The 16,399-nt window shown below is 42.9% G+C and overlaps 1 protein-coding gene across 13 annotated transcripts in view; it reads left to right on the forward strand.

Moving 5' to 3' along the window:
• Positions 1–16,399, forward strand: part of FARS2 (phenylalanyl-tRNA synthetase 2, mitochondrial) — a 519,420-nt gene that overhangs the window by 405,139 nt on the left and 97,882 nt on the right. Inside the window, exon 8 of one of the 13 annotated variants that reach the window (XM_082731029.1) lies at positions 8,203–8,319. The exons of 11 other annotated variants lie outside the window; for them this stretch is intronic. In XM_082731029.1, the coding sequence (XP_082587155.1) occupies positions 8,203–8,284 (82 nt within the window). In that variant the 3' untranslated portion in view covers positions 8,285–8,319. Of the gene's footprint in view, positions 1–8,202; positions 8,320–10,854; positions 11,397–16,399 lie in introns of those variants that run through there. One more of the 13 variants, XM_082731030.1, reaches the window with a different exon arrangement.

The following is a 16,399-nucleotide window of genomic DNA, read 5'->3' on the forward strand; positions in this document are numbered from 1 at the left end:
CAGCTCCCCTTATTTGAAGTATATCATTCAAGTCCATTACTCTTTTTTACTTTCCTTTATACATGTTTTTAGTGCTATAAAAATACTATTTATTAGTATGTTTAGTGTCTGCCGGCAAACATACCCCCTTGGAGACAAGAATTTTGTATTGCTTGTGCTGTGTCCTCAGGTCTCTGACAATCCCCAGCACTTAGTAGGTACTCAATAAATTGTTGAATGAATAAATGCTATCTAAGACAACCTTGTCCTCTGTGTGTATAATGTCTGTGGGCTAATAGCCAAGGCTGGGATTTAGGAGCTCCTCATTATTGTTTTGACAGTCCTATTACAAAATGCCTTGAAAAAATATCACCCAAGCACACCATGCCCCAATTTGTCAGAGGGTTAATTTCTGTAACTATAGTGTAGTTGGTAAATCTCCTTGATGAGTCTTGCAGAATTATGGCTGATGTGAAAAGGTATATAGTTAGCATCTGTTTATGCTGTGCATATATCTCTCATCCATGCTGTATGTATATTTTAAGAAACACTTCTTTGATGCTGTGTTTTTTTCTATTTATGTCTTCACCATGAAAATATAAATAGATCGTTTATCTCCGGTATCCTTCAAGTAGCTTGCATCATCTCACTTTTTTAAACTTTTACATAACTGAAGTTTCTATGCCCAGAATACATCTTAGTGGCTGGGAGCAACCCTAGAGACACTGAGGTGAGCTTCTAGTGAGCCCCGAGGCTTGTTGCAAGGCCCCGGAACCGTGCGCGCTGGCTGCCGGGTAATCCGTCCCAGCAACATCCTGTAGGGTACCTGGGTGTTGCCCTGCCTGGCACCAGACCACAGGCCCTTTATAGGTAGAGCTGATCGTTGTTCATTTTCTGTCCTCCATAAAGTATAACCCAACTTCTTGAACATAGTAGATATTTCAGTAAAACTCTCGTGAATTTGTCATGTAAACATTTTTTCTTTTTAATTGAGATACAGTTGACATAAAACATGATATTAGTTTCAAGATACAACATAATGATTTGGTATGTGGATATGTTGCAAAATGATCACCACAGTTAAGTCTAGTTTGTGTTTTTCAGCATACGGTTACAAAGTTCTTTATTGTGTGTGTATAAACATTTCTTGAATGTGATGATAATAAGAAAAATAAAATAGGACTTAGCATTTATTAACTATATACTACTAGGTACTATGCTTAATGCTTAACATCAATATCTCACTTAAACTAATAGCTTGATAACATGACTCCTATGATGCTTGTCCTATTATGGAAGAGGAAATCAAGGCTTAGAGAACTTGTGTGGCTTTCCCAAAGCGCACACACATACTAAAGTGACAAATCTGATTCAAACCCAAGGCTTGTGTCTCTAGAGCCTGTGCACTGATCCGCTAGCTATACAGCATAGACTGAGTGAAGCTGGTCGGGATCCTCAGGACAGGTTTGTCTTGTGGGGTCTAGGGTTGGTCATGAGGAGAAGGCCATGACTGTTGGTTAGAGACCTAAAAATATCCTTCTCTTTGACTTAAAAGACCTCAGACATTTTCTGAGAAGGGTTTCTTTTTATTTTTTATTTTTATTTCCCGGGAGTATTTTGATCACTGGAAAAGGTGACAGTTGGCATTCATGTTACTGGACAAAGGACCCCTCTATTGGAGCCATTCCCTTCCATGTCAGGAATGCTTTCAAACAAGGTCAGAGGGCTGAGCAAGAGCTGTGGGTAGGATTCATGGAGCAAAAGTGAGACATTTGGAACAAGGGGTGGAATGGGGTGTGGTGACTACAGTAGGCTGAGAGGGGTCACCTGAATCTTCAAGGTCTGATGGTATTTATCCGGGCACAGACCCCAAAGTGGAACACATTCTAATAGATGGCCCCCATTGGAAGAGGCCCCATACATGAGTACGCTCTCATGAAAAGGGCAGGACTTTAGGATCAGGCCCACCTGAGTTCAGGTTCTGATTTCATTTCTTACTGGTTTTGTGAGCTTCAACACATTACACACTTTCTCCTGGTACTTCACATTATGTTGCCTAAGAAGTAAGGTTAACAGACTTCTGATTAAAGATGGCAGATTCAACACAAGCATTAATCTCAGTCACCTCTCAAGATGCCATTATAGTCGTGATAAAGTTGTGTTTGTTTATTTATTGTGGCATGAATTAATTAAGGACTAAATGAATGGGAGAGGAGACATACTTTTGGAAGCCAAGAAGCAGTTGGGGAAGTGGTAGCTACTTTAAGCAGACCCCAGAAAGCTGAAATCCAAGTTGGCAGTGGGGAAAGCCAAGAAGCAACCCAGCCTAAACTACAGTGTTTGGGCCTCAGTTGTACCAGTTCCCTTTGGAGTGGCGAGTGGGGGATGAGTGGTAAAGACAGGAAGCAGAACTCCAGATTTTCTCCCCAGTTTCTGTGTAGCATGTACTGCTATAGCCCAGTAACCAACAAGCCTTCATCTTGAGAGAAGGCTAAAGATCTTTCTCAGGAAGATAAAGCAGAAGATCTCTAGTTTTGGGGATGAAGGGGAAGTTTACTAGCTGGGTACTGAGGACCCCCACCTTCTTCAACTACTTGCCTCCCTGAATCCTAGCCATTTGAGTTACCACCCCCATCCTTGTGGGATGATGGGAATAGCCACTGTGGGGAACTTACCAGCCCATGAGGAAAGAGCTTAATAGACTGACAGAGGTTCCCCAAGAAACAGAGCACATAAGTCACTCTCCAGTGAGCCCCTCTCCTGGTACCTCTGTTACCTTACCTAAGAAGTACAGTTAATAGACTTTTGATTAAAGGTAGCCTATTAACAAGCATTAAGCTCAGTTACCTGTCAAAATGCTATTATACTAACAGCACAGTTTTACAGTGACAGTGAGGTAAAGCCCTAGCCTTCCACAAGGGGCATGCACAAACACCCAGGGCTCTCAGCAGTTCTTCCTGAAATACCACATCCAAGAAGTACCAGGCATTTGCAACATAGGACCAAAGCAAAAACAAAAGCAATAGATGCAGCTTGAAGGAACTTTAGAGTGTGGAGGGAGAAAAAAATATGAAAAAAAGAACTTGCCTTTAACATCCTCAGAGAAGTAAAAGATGCTAATGCTTTTGGAACAAAAACAAAGACTTGCTTAAAAATGGAATATTCAGAGAACAAAAGGAGCTCTTAAAAATTAGAAATGTGATAGCAGAAATGTAGAAGTCAGTAGGAGAATTGAAAACTAAAGTTGAGTCCTCCTAAAATAAAAAAGAAAATTTCGGAGAAAAACGTAGGAAAATGTGCATTTCCACGTTGCAAAGACTCACTAAGTACCCAGGGCAATGAACAAAATTAGAGTCATGCCAAGACTCTCAGGGCCTGACAGAGAGATGGAGACAAGAGAATATTCTCAAAGCTCAGAGAGACACAGTATGAATCAGGAGTTAGAATGACATCATATATTTTGGCAGTAGCTCTAGAAACCAGAAGAGCAATGCCTTCAAAAGCTTGAACAAAAATAATTTTCAACCTAGAATCTGATGTTTGGCCATACCATCCATCAAACCTCATGGTAGAAGAATGATGCCTTCAGCTAGTAGAGGACATTCCACCAAAATGAGAAGTAAGCCAAGACAAGGTCGGAGATGAAGGGAGACCTAACATCGGAGAGAGGCAGAGTGTTCCCAGGGTGCCAGGGAATGACCATCCCAAAGCCAGCCTAGTTATGCTGGAATCTTCCCGAAGCTGATCCATCCAGATTGGAGCAGATCAGAAGGCTCCAGGGGAGACTTTAGCAGGGTATAATAATTGAATCCTTAACAATAGCCATCATGATCACTTACATTTATTGCAAAGCCAGCATGTATCAGATACACTTCTAAGCAGACATGTATTCACAGTTACATCCTAAGAGTGGCCATTATTATCTTCCGTATACAAATGAGGGAATTGAGGCACCCAGTGCTTAAATAATTAGTCTAAAGTTACATAGCCAGTAAGTGGCAAAGCTGAGATTTGAACCCAGGCAGTGCACACTCATGACCGCTGCCACATGCCTTCCACCTCTCTCACAACAGGAGGAGAGTGTGGGAATGTACACGTGTGTAGCAACAACACAGATGAAAAGTCAACACAGCTACTAAAGCCAGGAAAAGCAAAAAGTTGCACAGGAGAAGAAAAGTAATCACCGTCTCTGCATTCACACATAATAGGGCGAGCCAATGAATGTCTCAACCTACCTTTACTGGGACGACGGTGGGCCATATGCCTGCGCAGAATGGCGGTGTGGGAGGAATGAGGTGTGAAAGAGCTGAGTGTTTTTCTTCTGCAATGCAGAGTTAATATATAATACCTAAAATGAAAAAGCACACAAAACTCCAAGACACAGCCATACCAGTATCTTATTTAAAGATACAGAGAGAGATAGCGAGCCATCCTACTAGAGGAGGTGAGAGCAGGTTGCCTCCACAGAGCAGACTGCGGCAGGATTGGGTTGGGGCCTGCAGCGTTTGGGAATAAGCCCTTAGAATTCTTGGCTCTTCAAATATGTGCAAATATAACTTTGATAAAAATGAAAACTAAATTTTAGAAAGGAATACCTGGCAGGCAGGACTGTTAAAAAAAAAAATAAATTTGTTTGATCTTCCTACAAACTCAGTAAATGTTAATTGTCCTCCCTTGTTCTTCCAAGGCACCGAGTTTCTAGCACATGCAGAAATCAAAAGATTGGTGTGTGGCTCTCTTGCCTGCCCACTTTCCATCACGCAGCTACCCTTCAGCCCTTTCATTTCTCAGTCATTAATGTTCAGTGAAGAAGAGAAAAGTAGGGAATTCTATTGACGGAGACTTTTGATCAGTACTTGTTAGCATCTCCGGCCCCTGTTGGGCCCCTGGATGCAGGCACAGCAAATGGCCAGTTCTAAGCTGAACCTAATGTGCTGAGAGAAACCTCCAGCCTTCATGGGAAGGGGCATTAAAAGCATCTCACTGTGTTCTGAGCCCCGAGCATCCAGCACATTTCCTGACTGGTGGGAATGGACAAGCTTCCCTCCAGACAGTCTATAAGGAAATGACAGCGTCAGAGATCCCGAAGGTTTCTGTTTGGACACCTCAAAGTAGGGCAAGGGGCCAGTATCTTGAAAGACTGCGTTTGGGGTTTGTGTGTGTGAGGTAGAGAGAGACAAAAATGTATATATTTATAAAGCATGCCATATGCTATTTGTTCAATGCAATCTGCATTTTATTTTTATCTCTTCTTACTTCAAAGATAGGGAAAGCCTATTAGTAAATCTAGTCCTATATATATGTGTATAAATCTGTATTAGTATCAAGGCTTTTGTATTGATAAATTGACTTTAAAATTTTAAATGGACTTAAAATTGACTTAAAAATTAAAAATTGACTTAAAAATGCTTTTTGCTTCTGGAAAAGCCTAGGATATTGATTTATCACTAGGATATTAGAGAATCCTTCTTCCTATTGGGGGATCACTTCTTATTTTACACTAGTTCTTGTATAGGATAATTATGAGTTTGAATAAAAGAGTATATTGATCTACTGTGTTCTACCATGATCCAAGTGACCCCACCTCTCCAGAAAAATTGAAGAAAAGATGCTTTGCCGATTCATATCTATTGGTATTTATTGAGCACCTACTTCGTGGAAAACATGGGACTGTCTGCCACAGATACATGACAGACATGACAGGCTCAACACTTAGCCTTTCATAGTTTGTTTTGGAGAGGAAACTCATTAAGAACTGAGTAATGGCAGCCCAAGACTGAGGAGAATAGCATATGAGAGCATCAAACAGGCCCTCGTTGCGGGGGTTCAGAGGGCAGAGATCTCATTTCCACGACCAGGAAGAGTTCTGGTGAATTGTCTTAAAGATTTGCCATATTGTAGTTACAAAACAAACAAATTCCAGCCTCCTTTCACTCATTCCCTTGCTCATTCCACAAATGTGAGTGCCTGCCCTATGTCAGGTGGTTCTCCGGGCACTGAGTGTGCCTTCAGTGAATAAAACAGAGTCCCCTTCGTAGAGTACCTAGCCCAGCTGGCACCTCTTCCCTCACAGCAGCTGCTTAGGCAGAAATTTGAAAAGGGTAGGTTGTATCTCCTCTGTTCTGACTCTGATTTGTGTTCTTTGACCAGAAGTTTCCTGTATAATGTGCACGTGATGTTTAGCCTTCAGCAGGGCTGTTCTTGACTGTCTCAGGCTTTGACTGACAAGGGTGCTGTGTATAATAAGTACGGTGTCAACGGTGCCCTGAGTTCTTTGGTAGCTAGCATCCATGACATCACTAATAAAATGAGCAGTGCCTGTCAGCTGGCCCTTTGGCCATAGACTCAGAGTCCAGCGAGGGCCCTCAGGCCTTCTGGGAGAGGAGGACCAGGCTCCCTGAGAAAAGCCGGGCTGCCCCAGCCCAGCTTGGTCATGCAAGAAGAAGGGTCTTTGATGGGTCATCACGACCTTTCCTGAACCTGCACCAGGTCCGTGTGTTTCCTCTTGGCAGATCCTAGGTCAGCCCAGCCTTTCCCAGTCCTTCTCTTCAGTGGTAGCTGATCATTTCAGGAAAATAAAATCAGAATTTTAAAATTTTTTCCTGGAGTTGCTGTTTAAAATATTTATCCTTCAAACAAGGATGTTGCCTGATGGATGCATCCTTCGTGAATAATAGCTTGGGCAGCATTGGTTGCCCCTCGGCTTGGGGGAGTGTGTTTCTTCTTAGGATTAGTGGAAGGCTTGGTAAGGAGAATCGTAAGACCAAAAAACTTTTCAGACCCGAAGACCTGAAACTCATGAGGGTGGAACCCAGCCGTTGTACAGATTGTGCTGAACACATTTACGTGTTTCCTGCGCTGCTCCGTGTGTCAGAAGCCACCCACCCCACTGTGCTCGAGCCCGGTCAGTGAGTGTCTTCCTGCCCCTGTCCTAATTATATGCTTTTCTCTCACTATGTCTTCCTAGCCAAATTTTGTCTTCCTTAAACCTAATAAAGCTTGAGTTTCTACCATAGGAGCTGAGAAAACTCTCTTTCCTTACCATTTGAGTAATATTCCTTTCAACTTGATTTTTTTTTTCATTTATTTTTGTGCCCAGAATCCTGCCTTTCACTCTGTAGTAGCTATATTCGTAACAAATTGCCACAGACTTCATGGCTTAAGACAGTAGGGCTTTATTAGCTTAACAACTGTGGAGGTCACGGACTGAAACCAGTTTAACTGGGCTGAGGTCAAGAGGTCAGCAGGGCTGGTTCCCTCTGGAGGCTCTGATGGGAAAATTCCCTCCGTCTTCTGGCTTCCAGAGGCCACCTGCCTCCCTTGACTCGTGGCCCCTTCCTCCCATCACCCAGATTTCTGCCTCTTGCCTCTCATCTCCTCTGACTCTGACGCTCCTGCCCCTGTCTGTCAGGATTCCTTGTGATCACATTGAGCCCACCCCACCACTCACACTCCCCACCTCACAACCCTCAACTTAATCACAGTTGCAGAGTCCCCTCTGCTTGGAAGCAAACATACTCACAGGTTCCAGGGACGAGGATGCAGACATCTGTGGGGGACCATTCTTTCTCCTGCCCCTGAACAAGAGGAAATACTGAGAGAATCACGTGCTTCAGCAATCTGCTTAGTCTTTCATTTAATGCTTGCCCACCGGCGGAGCAGTGAACTTGTAAACAAAGCCTAGACCACCAGCGTGTTTCTCCTTGAGCTTTTTCTGTGCTATAGATGTTTTAAGCATCCGGGTGGTGTTTTCCAGTGAGAATGGAAAGCTTGCGAATGGTTACCCATATTGTAGTCTTTGGTCACCCAGCAAATGTCACCTGACTGCCTTTTGATAGATACTTTATAGATACAATACAGGCACTAAACATTACACATTTCACATATAATTCTGTAACATAAGTAGTATGTACACATTACACATTTTATTTGCATGTATTTTACATGTATTATATGTACATTATATTATATGTACAGATTGTATATTATATATGTACATTGCATTATATGTACAGGCATTTTGTATAATATGTATATCATAATATTTAAAATATATATAAAAATATGTAAAAGCCTTGAAAATTCTTTTCAGCTCTTATCCCCGAGTTCTCTTTTTGTGGGTGTATATCTCCAAAAAATAAAACATAATAGGAAGTGCCCTTTATTACTGTTCAGCTACCAGCTCCCCCTCAGCTTAGAAGTCTGATTCCTGTATCTTTTCAGGGAGAAGACTTTATCTAAATGGGGGCTGAAGAGCTTAAATCATTCTGGCCGAACCCAGATGAAGGATCGCTGGGTGCCGTGAGGGCATCTTTTCCACTCTGCTGCGCTGATCAGATTGTCCAGTCAAGCTTAGGAGAGGAAATGACATGGAAGATCAGATGTGGGAAATCACTTAAATATTTGCCCTCCTTTTAGATCACTGAAGTCCACTCCATTTGCGACACAGAGGTTTTAACCAGCAAGAAGTGGGAAGGTGGCAACAGTAGCACTGGTTCTGGCGGTGGGTTGTTGTAGAGTCCTTGCCCGCGTAAATGAGGTTCTGGCTTCAAAGGGATTTTGGTTATTAGTGCTCCATTGGGATTTATATGCATTTAGCTCCATGAAGCCTGAATTGCATTAATGGTTTTTAAAAGCAGAGAATACTAAAAGGGAACACAGAGTCATCTTCAAAAACTGATGTCCAGTTTGTAACTCTGTTTTCAATAAAAGTGAACATTTTATATGGTCAGTAGTTTGTAAAGGCCCAGTATCACTTTGTGGTTAAGAGCATGGGCTTGGAGGCCAGCTGCCTGGGTTCAGATCTTGGCTTCGCCACTTACTTGCCATGTTGCCCTAGGCAAATTGTTTAGCTTCTCTGTGCCTCCATTTCCACATCTGTGAGATGGGGGAATAATAAGAAACAGTGCCTTCCTCGGGGTTGCCGTGAAGATTATATAAATGAAGGTATAAAGGGACTTAGGACTGTCTGGCACAAAGTTAGTAAACATTGGTGGTTATTACTAAGTTATTGTTATTACTCCGCAGAGATTGGAAGCATGAACACATTTTTACAAGATTTTCATCCCCAATAGTTACAGCCAAATATAACATGTAAATGCTTCAAGGAAGTGAACACTGAGCTATGCAAATGTATCCTTCTAGGGTCTGAGACCGTCATTTAACTACATTTATCTACAGTAATTATCTCCTCGTACACTTGTTTCTTTAAGAAATAATACATCGCCTAGCACTTTTTATTGTCATAGCTGTGGTGGCATTTACATTGTGTAAACTGGAGGGAAGTTGCCAAGAATTTTCCATTAATGAGCTAAATTTTTCCAGAATGAGATAGATACATTGTTAGCAAAATATGTGACTGGGATGTTTGTCAGAAATTTTGGGGGGAGATGCATTTTAGGAGAAATTAAACATTTTCTTCTTCAAGATAAAACCAAGTTGTTAGATCATTTTAACCGCTTGTCAGATTGCTTGATCATCTTTTTCATAGATGCTGCTTATCCTATTTCAGATTTGGGTTATTTTTTTATTTGAATTACTGCCTCCTGAGCGACCAGGTTACAGGCACTGCTGTTCACCTCTGTTTTATAATTGTTCCCTATAATATTTTGCAATATATTGAGCGATTTTTATGCAAATTGCCAATATTGGACTACAGTTGCTCCTTTATCGTGATCCTTGTTAGCAATACCTGTTACGATTAGCATTATGGGAGATTTCTCATAGTCACATGTGACTTATTGTACTTAGTACGATTGCCTAGTCCTTGGCTTTCCCCAGCTTTTCTCTGCCTGTTTGGGTGTTTAATTATATATTCATCAAATGTGAGACCTGAGAGAAGGATCTTGAAGAGCATATTCTCCTACTGTGTCATTTTACTGTGGAGATTCCTAAACCCAGAGAGACAAGACTTTTCTAGCCAAGACTAATCTGCTAGTTAGAGAGCTGTGACTTGATTTTGATTCATCTGGTAACTAAATTAAGGGGATTGAGAAGAGAATCACATTTACATTACATAAAGACCAAAAGGCCTGCCATCTCTTGACGAACTCACAATTTAGAGAGGTGATGGTCAGGTGAATAGATAATTACAGAATTATCTTCTGCTTTCCAGCCCACTGCTCATTCGCCTACACTGGAGTGTCCCATGTCAGGGTGATATACTTGTTTGGCAGATACTGTTTTAGCCCATCTACACAGTTGTAAACCAGGCAGCTTGTTTTTGATGCCTATCTTTACATTATCCAATTCCTTCTTTTTCTATCTGAATCCTGCATCAAAAAACACTAGGAGAGGCACCTGGATGGCTCAGCTGGTTGAGCATCTGACTCTTGGTTTCGGCCTGTGTCATGATCTCAAGGTTGTGAAATCAAGCCCCAAGTCAGGCTCCATGCCCAGCACAGAGCTTGCTTGAGATTCTCTCTCTCCCTCTGCCCTTCCCCTATGCTCGCTCTCAGTTGCGCGCGCTCTCTCTCTTTCAATGAATAAATAAATAAAACCTTAAAACACACACATACACACTCGTGAGTGCCTAAGCTATGCCGGACACCAGGGTCACTTCAGTGCTACATAATTGGGAAAGAAAATCATAGTCCTTGGCTTCCAGTAATTTCTAATCCAGTTGAAGGAGACAGGCATATAAAGAATAACGTACAAAGATATGTTAAAAGAACTGTGACACAAATATGACAGGTGCACTGAAGACCGTTTCAGTCCTGCTAAATCCTCCTAAGGCTTTCACAGATATTTCATGTGTTAGTTACTAGAATGAATTTTAAAATGTATCTTCTCAGGGGCAATTACATTTTTAAATGGGTTGGAAACCTTGCTTTCCTATCTTCTCTCTCTTCCTTCTTTCCCTTTCCTTCCTCTTAGGTTGAGGAACGTGTCCAGAATGTGTCATTTCTGAAAGAGGTCTTGCTGGTAGACCTCGCTCTTGCTCAAGAATGAAGCAGCCACCTTCCTTCTTCACCCCACTCTACAAAGAGAATGCCACTTACCAATCCTGCACTCCCTCCGTCACAGTGTGGTTACCACCTTCATTCAGTGGTCCATTCCTTCATTATGTATTTCACCTAAGTATCATTCACCTAAATGTCTACTGTGTGCCAGGCACTGTAGTTACAATAGAAAGCAAAAACAGACAGGCCTGATATTTGTGAAGAGCTTCCAGTTGAGACTAGATGGAGAAACTAAATTATAAAATTACATATAAATGTGGATGCCTGGTTGACTCGGTTGTTAAGCATCTGCCTTCAGCTCAGGTCATGATTCCAGGGTCCTGGGATTGAGCCCTGCTCGTCGGGAAGCCTGCTTCTTCCTCTCCCACTCCCCCTGCTTGTGTTCCCTCTCTCCCTGTCAAATAAATAAATAAATAAATAAAATCTTAATAAAAATTACATGTAAATGTGAAATGACAACTTGGTTAAGTGTTATCAGTATGGTGTTTTAAGAATAGCTAAACACTGGGATCAAGGTTGCGTGTGAGGTGGGGAAGAAAAGAACATTCAAAGCTGAGGAACAGTGCCGGCAAGGGTCTGGCAGGAAAAACATGATGCATCAGGGACCCAGTAAGAAGGCCAGTATAGCTGAACAAAAGGGGAAATGTGATAACGAGGCAGTGGAAGTAGGTACAGCCAGACCATGCTAAGCCTTATTGCCTGTGTAGAGATGTCTCACTTTATCAAGAGTGACAGGAGTATTTTAAACAAAGCCATTTTACATGATTTGCTTTGCTTTGCAAAAAGACGTTTTCTGGCCACTCTGTGGAGAATAGATTGGAAGGGGAAAGTGGGGCCACCGGACCAAGATGAGGTTATTGCCAGAGCTACACTAGAGGGGATGGTAGCTGGGACTATGGTTATGGCCAAGGGGGTGAGGGAAGGGAACAGAGCCCAACATGAATACTAAAATTTCCGGAATTTGCTACTTCATTGACTATGAGGACACATAATAGATGACACCAAGTGTCTGACTTACAGAACTGGACAGACAGTGTTGCCATTTGTTGATAAAATGGACATCAGCAGTCAAGATTTAGGTTTGAACACATCGACCTTGAAGTTCACCTGAGATGCTGAGGTAAACATGTTGCACAGGTAGTTTGAAATAGTCTGGACCCGGGAGACATGGGGACTAGAATATACATTTGTGGGTATAATCTTCATTTAGGATATAATTGATACTGAGGGTGTGGAGAAGACTGACTAGAAGAATGGAGTGAGGATAACAAGGGACTTCGGGTGAATCTGGAGGGAACTCAGACATTCAGTGACCAGGTATAAGTTAACAAACCTGAAGAGGAATAGGCAGAGCTGGAGAAGTGAGAGAGCCAGGGCATGTGGGTTGTGGAAGCCAAGGGATGTGTACATTTCAAGGTAATGAGGGTAGCCAACATACCGCAACACATCAGAAGACTAATGACTAACAAAAGGTCATTGTATTTAGGCTTACACAGGAGTCTTTGGTGAAGTTAGTGAAAATGAGCACTCTGGGGAGGTAGAGGCAAAGTTAAAGTGGATTGAGGAAAAGGTAGGATGAGAGGAAACAGAAACGGTGAGTAGAGACAACTCAAGAGGGAAGCAGAGAGGCAAGGTTGTAGTTGGAGGGGTTGCACAGGTCAAGGAAAGTTCTGGAAGAAAGTAGTAAACTTCAGTGTGTTTAGAAGTTAACAGAAAAACACCAGGGTTGAACCCCAATTTAAGTATGGACTTAGGTGAGAAGGATGTGTCAGTGTAGGGTGCTCTGTTGTAACAAATGTAGCCTCTGTCAGGGGGCGCTGATTGTGGGGAGCAGGGAGTATATGGGAAATCTCTGCGCCTACCTCGCCATTTTACTGTGAACCCAAAACTCCTCTAAGAAATAGAGTCTATTAGAAAGTCAATAGAAAGATCCGGTAGAGAAGGGGAGAATGATTATATGCAGGAAGAAGAGAAAAAGGGGATACCGAGTGGTGCATTGTTCTTGAGAAAAGGCAGGACCTCATGGTACCCAAAGCTGAGTGAAGGAGGTGAACAGAGTTGACCTTGGAAAGGAGAGACAGATATCACCGACTTCTCAATTCAGCAATTAGAAATTGCTGGAGTTCCCACCTGAGTGGCTTCTCTTTGCTCTGTGACGTAAGTGGGAGGGCTTTCTTGAAGATGAATGAGGAAGTGGTCAGGTCAGGGTGGTTTGAGGATAATGGAGAACATTTGAAATAGCCTGGCGGAGTGGAGAAGCCAGGCTGTGTGTGCCGGGTGCCGTGAACGGGGGTGAGTGAGCCTGCTCTCCAGAGCCTTCCTACGGGTCTCACATTGCCGACACAGGCCAACCCAGCCTCCTTCCTTCTTTGGGAAGCCTTTTGCCGAACTGATCTCTTGAAGTTAGCGTGTTCAGCTGGACAGAAAGCTATTTTACATTGAAGAAAGGAAAAACGTTCTTATTGTTCTGCTTAGATTTCCTAGTTGGGCTACGTTTGACATGGACCCAGGCCACTGTAATTTTTTACAAACTTCTTACCATGGGTTATCCTGCCTCAAGATGTTTTTAAATTCACAACATTTTTCCCCCTCAATATTCTCTTTTTCTCCCGGCTCTTTATTACAGACCGTATGTTTCATTTGTTACGTGTCCCCGTTGCTTACAGTGTTATTGCTGCTGTTCTATATGCATATTATTACTTTAGTTTTGCAGGGACTTCCCTGTGAATAGCAGAATGTAATTTATGAAATATGACAATCATCGTCATAACACCTGTGCGCTCTGTGTTACCCGCACGCCGGCAGCCACGTGCAAGTAGTTAGCCACACTGCCAGCTTCCAGAACTTGGTGCTGCCTCCTCTGGCCTTTACTCTTTGAACTTCTTTAGGAGCAAGTGTATTTAGGTTAGTTGAAACATGTGTCAAGACACATAATTCTACTTTTAGCTATTAGTCAAAATTACGATTCTAATAAAGGAATGCTAATTAGTTAACTTTCCAGGTTCTTTCGTGAGAAGCTAGCAATGTGTAACTGGCATGGCAGTGGTCAAAGGGGAGATCCTCAGGGGAGACTGGCTAAGTCTGAATGTTGGCCACGTGTGCCCCTGGGCAGGTTATAACTTCTTTGTGCTCCCTTTTTACTTGTGTATAAAAAAAGCCTAATGCTACCCATCTCATGTGATTATTATAAGGACTGAAAGAGTTAATTCACCTAAAACAATGCCTGACACGTCATAAGCACTTAATAGACTCTAGCTGTGGGGCGCCTGGGTGGCTCAGTGGTTAGGCATCTATCTACCTTCAGCTCAGGTCCTGAGCCTCGGGTCCTGGGATCGAGTCCTGCATTAGGCTCCCTGCTCAGTGGAGAGTCTGCCTCTCCCTCTCCTCCACGCCTCCTCCTTTCCCTTTGTCCCTCCCCACCACCGACTCAGGCTCACATGTTCTGTCTTCTCTCGAATAAATAAATAAAGCCTTCTTAAAAAATAGAGTCTAGCTGTTATTGTAGATACTAGAATGTGCTTCCGAAGTCTCTTATCTTCTGCCGCCTCCTCTTGTTGGCGGTTCTGTGTAGGAGACACTTCGTTTTCATCACATGCAGCTTTGAAATTAGGTTACTGTAGGCCCAGTTTTTCAGTGTCTCAATTAATATGACCTCTAGTAATAAGATTGTGTATTATCAATCTTAATTTGTCATTGCTCATATATGCAATCTGCAGTATTTATTCCCTTTGTTTTAAAGACACCCTCCCAGGGGGCCGCACATGGCTCTCAGAGACAGGGAATAGCTCCAGCCAGCCTGGTACAGATAAGAAACATACCTTTTCAGCTCTTTTAAATTATGTGGCAGAGGAATCAGATGATTGAACTTTCTAGAAAATGTTCTTCCTAAGTCTGTTTGGATGGAATCATTTGCTGTAAAGATCCAGTGTTATTCAGAGCCACTCTGCTCCCTTAATTGAAAAGCTCTGACATTGACATTGAAGAGAGATTGCCTTTGGGCCCACCAGCAGACAGCTTTCTATAGCGTCTTGTATTGTTAATGATTCAGAGAATGTTTTCCAATGAGATCAGAAGCAACCCACTAACGAAAAAGTGGAGAGAACTTAAGAGCTTAAAAGAGCAGACAAGAGGGATGTGAGAAAACCTAAAAAAAGACAAAACCTAGTGTGGAAGAAGGGGCGGGGCTAGTTCCATGGCAAATTTGTCATTCGTCCCAGCCCAGCGACTCAGAAAATTTGTTCCAGTAGGAAGAGAGGTGACAAGTAATCCTGTCGTAAAGGACGGTGAAGATGTCTCAGACATGATGTGAGGGAAGCCAAAGACAGATCTGGAGTGAATTTGGACCAGGTCCTGCCCTATAGATCTGGAGAAAAGATGACCCCAGCACTGCTGTTGTTTGCTCCTGGGCCATGTCAGTGTGTCTGCTGGGGGCACACAGGAAGAGCTGTCCACGTGCTGCCAGCACCATATGCCCTGCAGGTACTCACAGGTCCCTGCGGGAACATGGCTTTGTTCCCAGCCCAGAGCTACCGTCTTCCTCCACCTTCCTCAGCCTTCCTCAGCGGGACCCACTGCTGACAGCTCAGCCGTGGAAGTGCAGACCGAACACAAATTAAGTGGCAGTCTTGGGATTCTAAAGAAAAAGGGAAACTTTTTCATTTTAGAAATGAAAAACGTAATGTCTGCTATGTCAAGTCACTGTATGTCCCCTGAAATGGCTTCATCTCTATGCTAATTTCATACTGAAAATAGAAACTCTCCTGCACTGGAAGAGGAGAGAAAGAGCTGGAAATCAAAGATACCAGAGTGGCTAAGAGCCAAGTAGGCTCCTTCAACTCAGTCCCACTGAGAAAAGGTTGTCTAGGCTGAGCTGGTGCTCGAGACCACCAGCATTGCACTGAGGGCCACACTGGGGAACCAAGGGCATCACCTCTCACCTGGCAAATGAGCCCCCGAGCCCCAGTCATGGACTCGTGAGCCCGAGAGTCTGCATGTGGCTCCTGGGTCTTCCACCAGTGATTTCCCTGGCATATCCACAGCCCCAAACTGATTTCCCCCACTTCTCTTTTAAATGAATATTAATTCCTAAAAAGCATCATCTGAAAATCACAAAGTAACCCTTAATTCCATGGCTGTAGATTCTTTGAATGAGGGACATTGTATTATGTTTAGCTCTGGACTTGTCTGCTTCTCTCGGTAGAACATGAGATGTTGAGGACGGGAACCTCATCTCTGTCCCTTTAGCACTAATGTGGGTTCTTCCTCGGAGCAGACACTTATTATATTATACACTTGTTGAATTTTATAACTATGATCTCTGGAGATTCCCAAGGGTCTATCCCCTTGTTGTTCAAGGGCAGTTGGACATTTTCACTGCTTTTTAACTGGCTTCCCACAGACACTTCTCTGTCAGTTTGGTCCTGCCAGTTCTCTTGACCTACTTTTCTGTATCCCTTTGT

Source organism: Mustela nivalis, assembly GCF_964662115.1.
Source record: "Mustela nivalis genome assembly, chromosome: 5".
NCBI lineage: Eukaryota > Metazoa > Chordata > Mammalia > Carnivora > Mustelidae > Mustela > Mustela nivalis.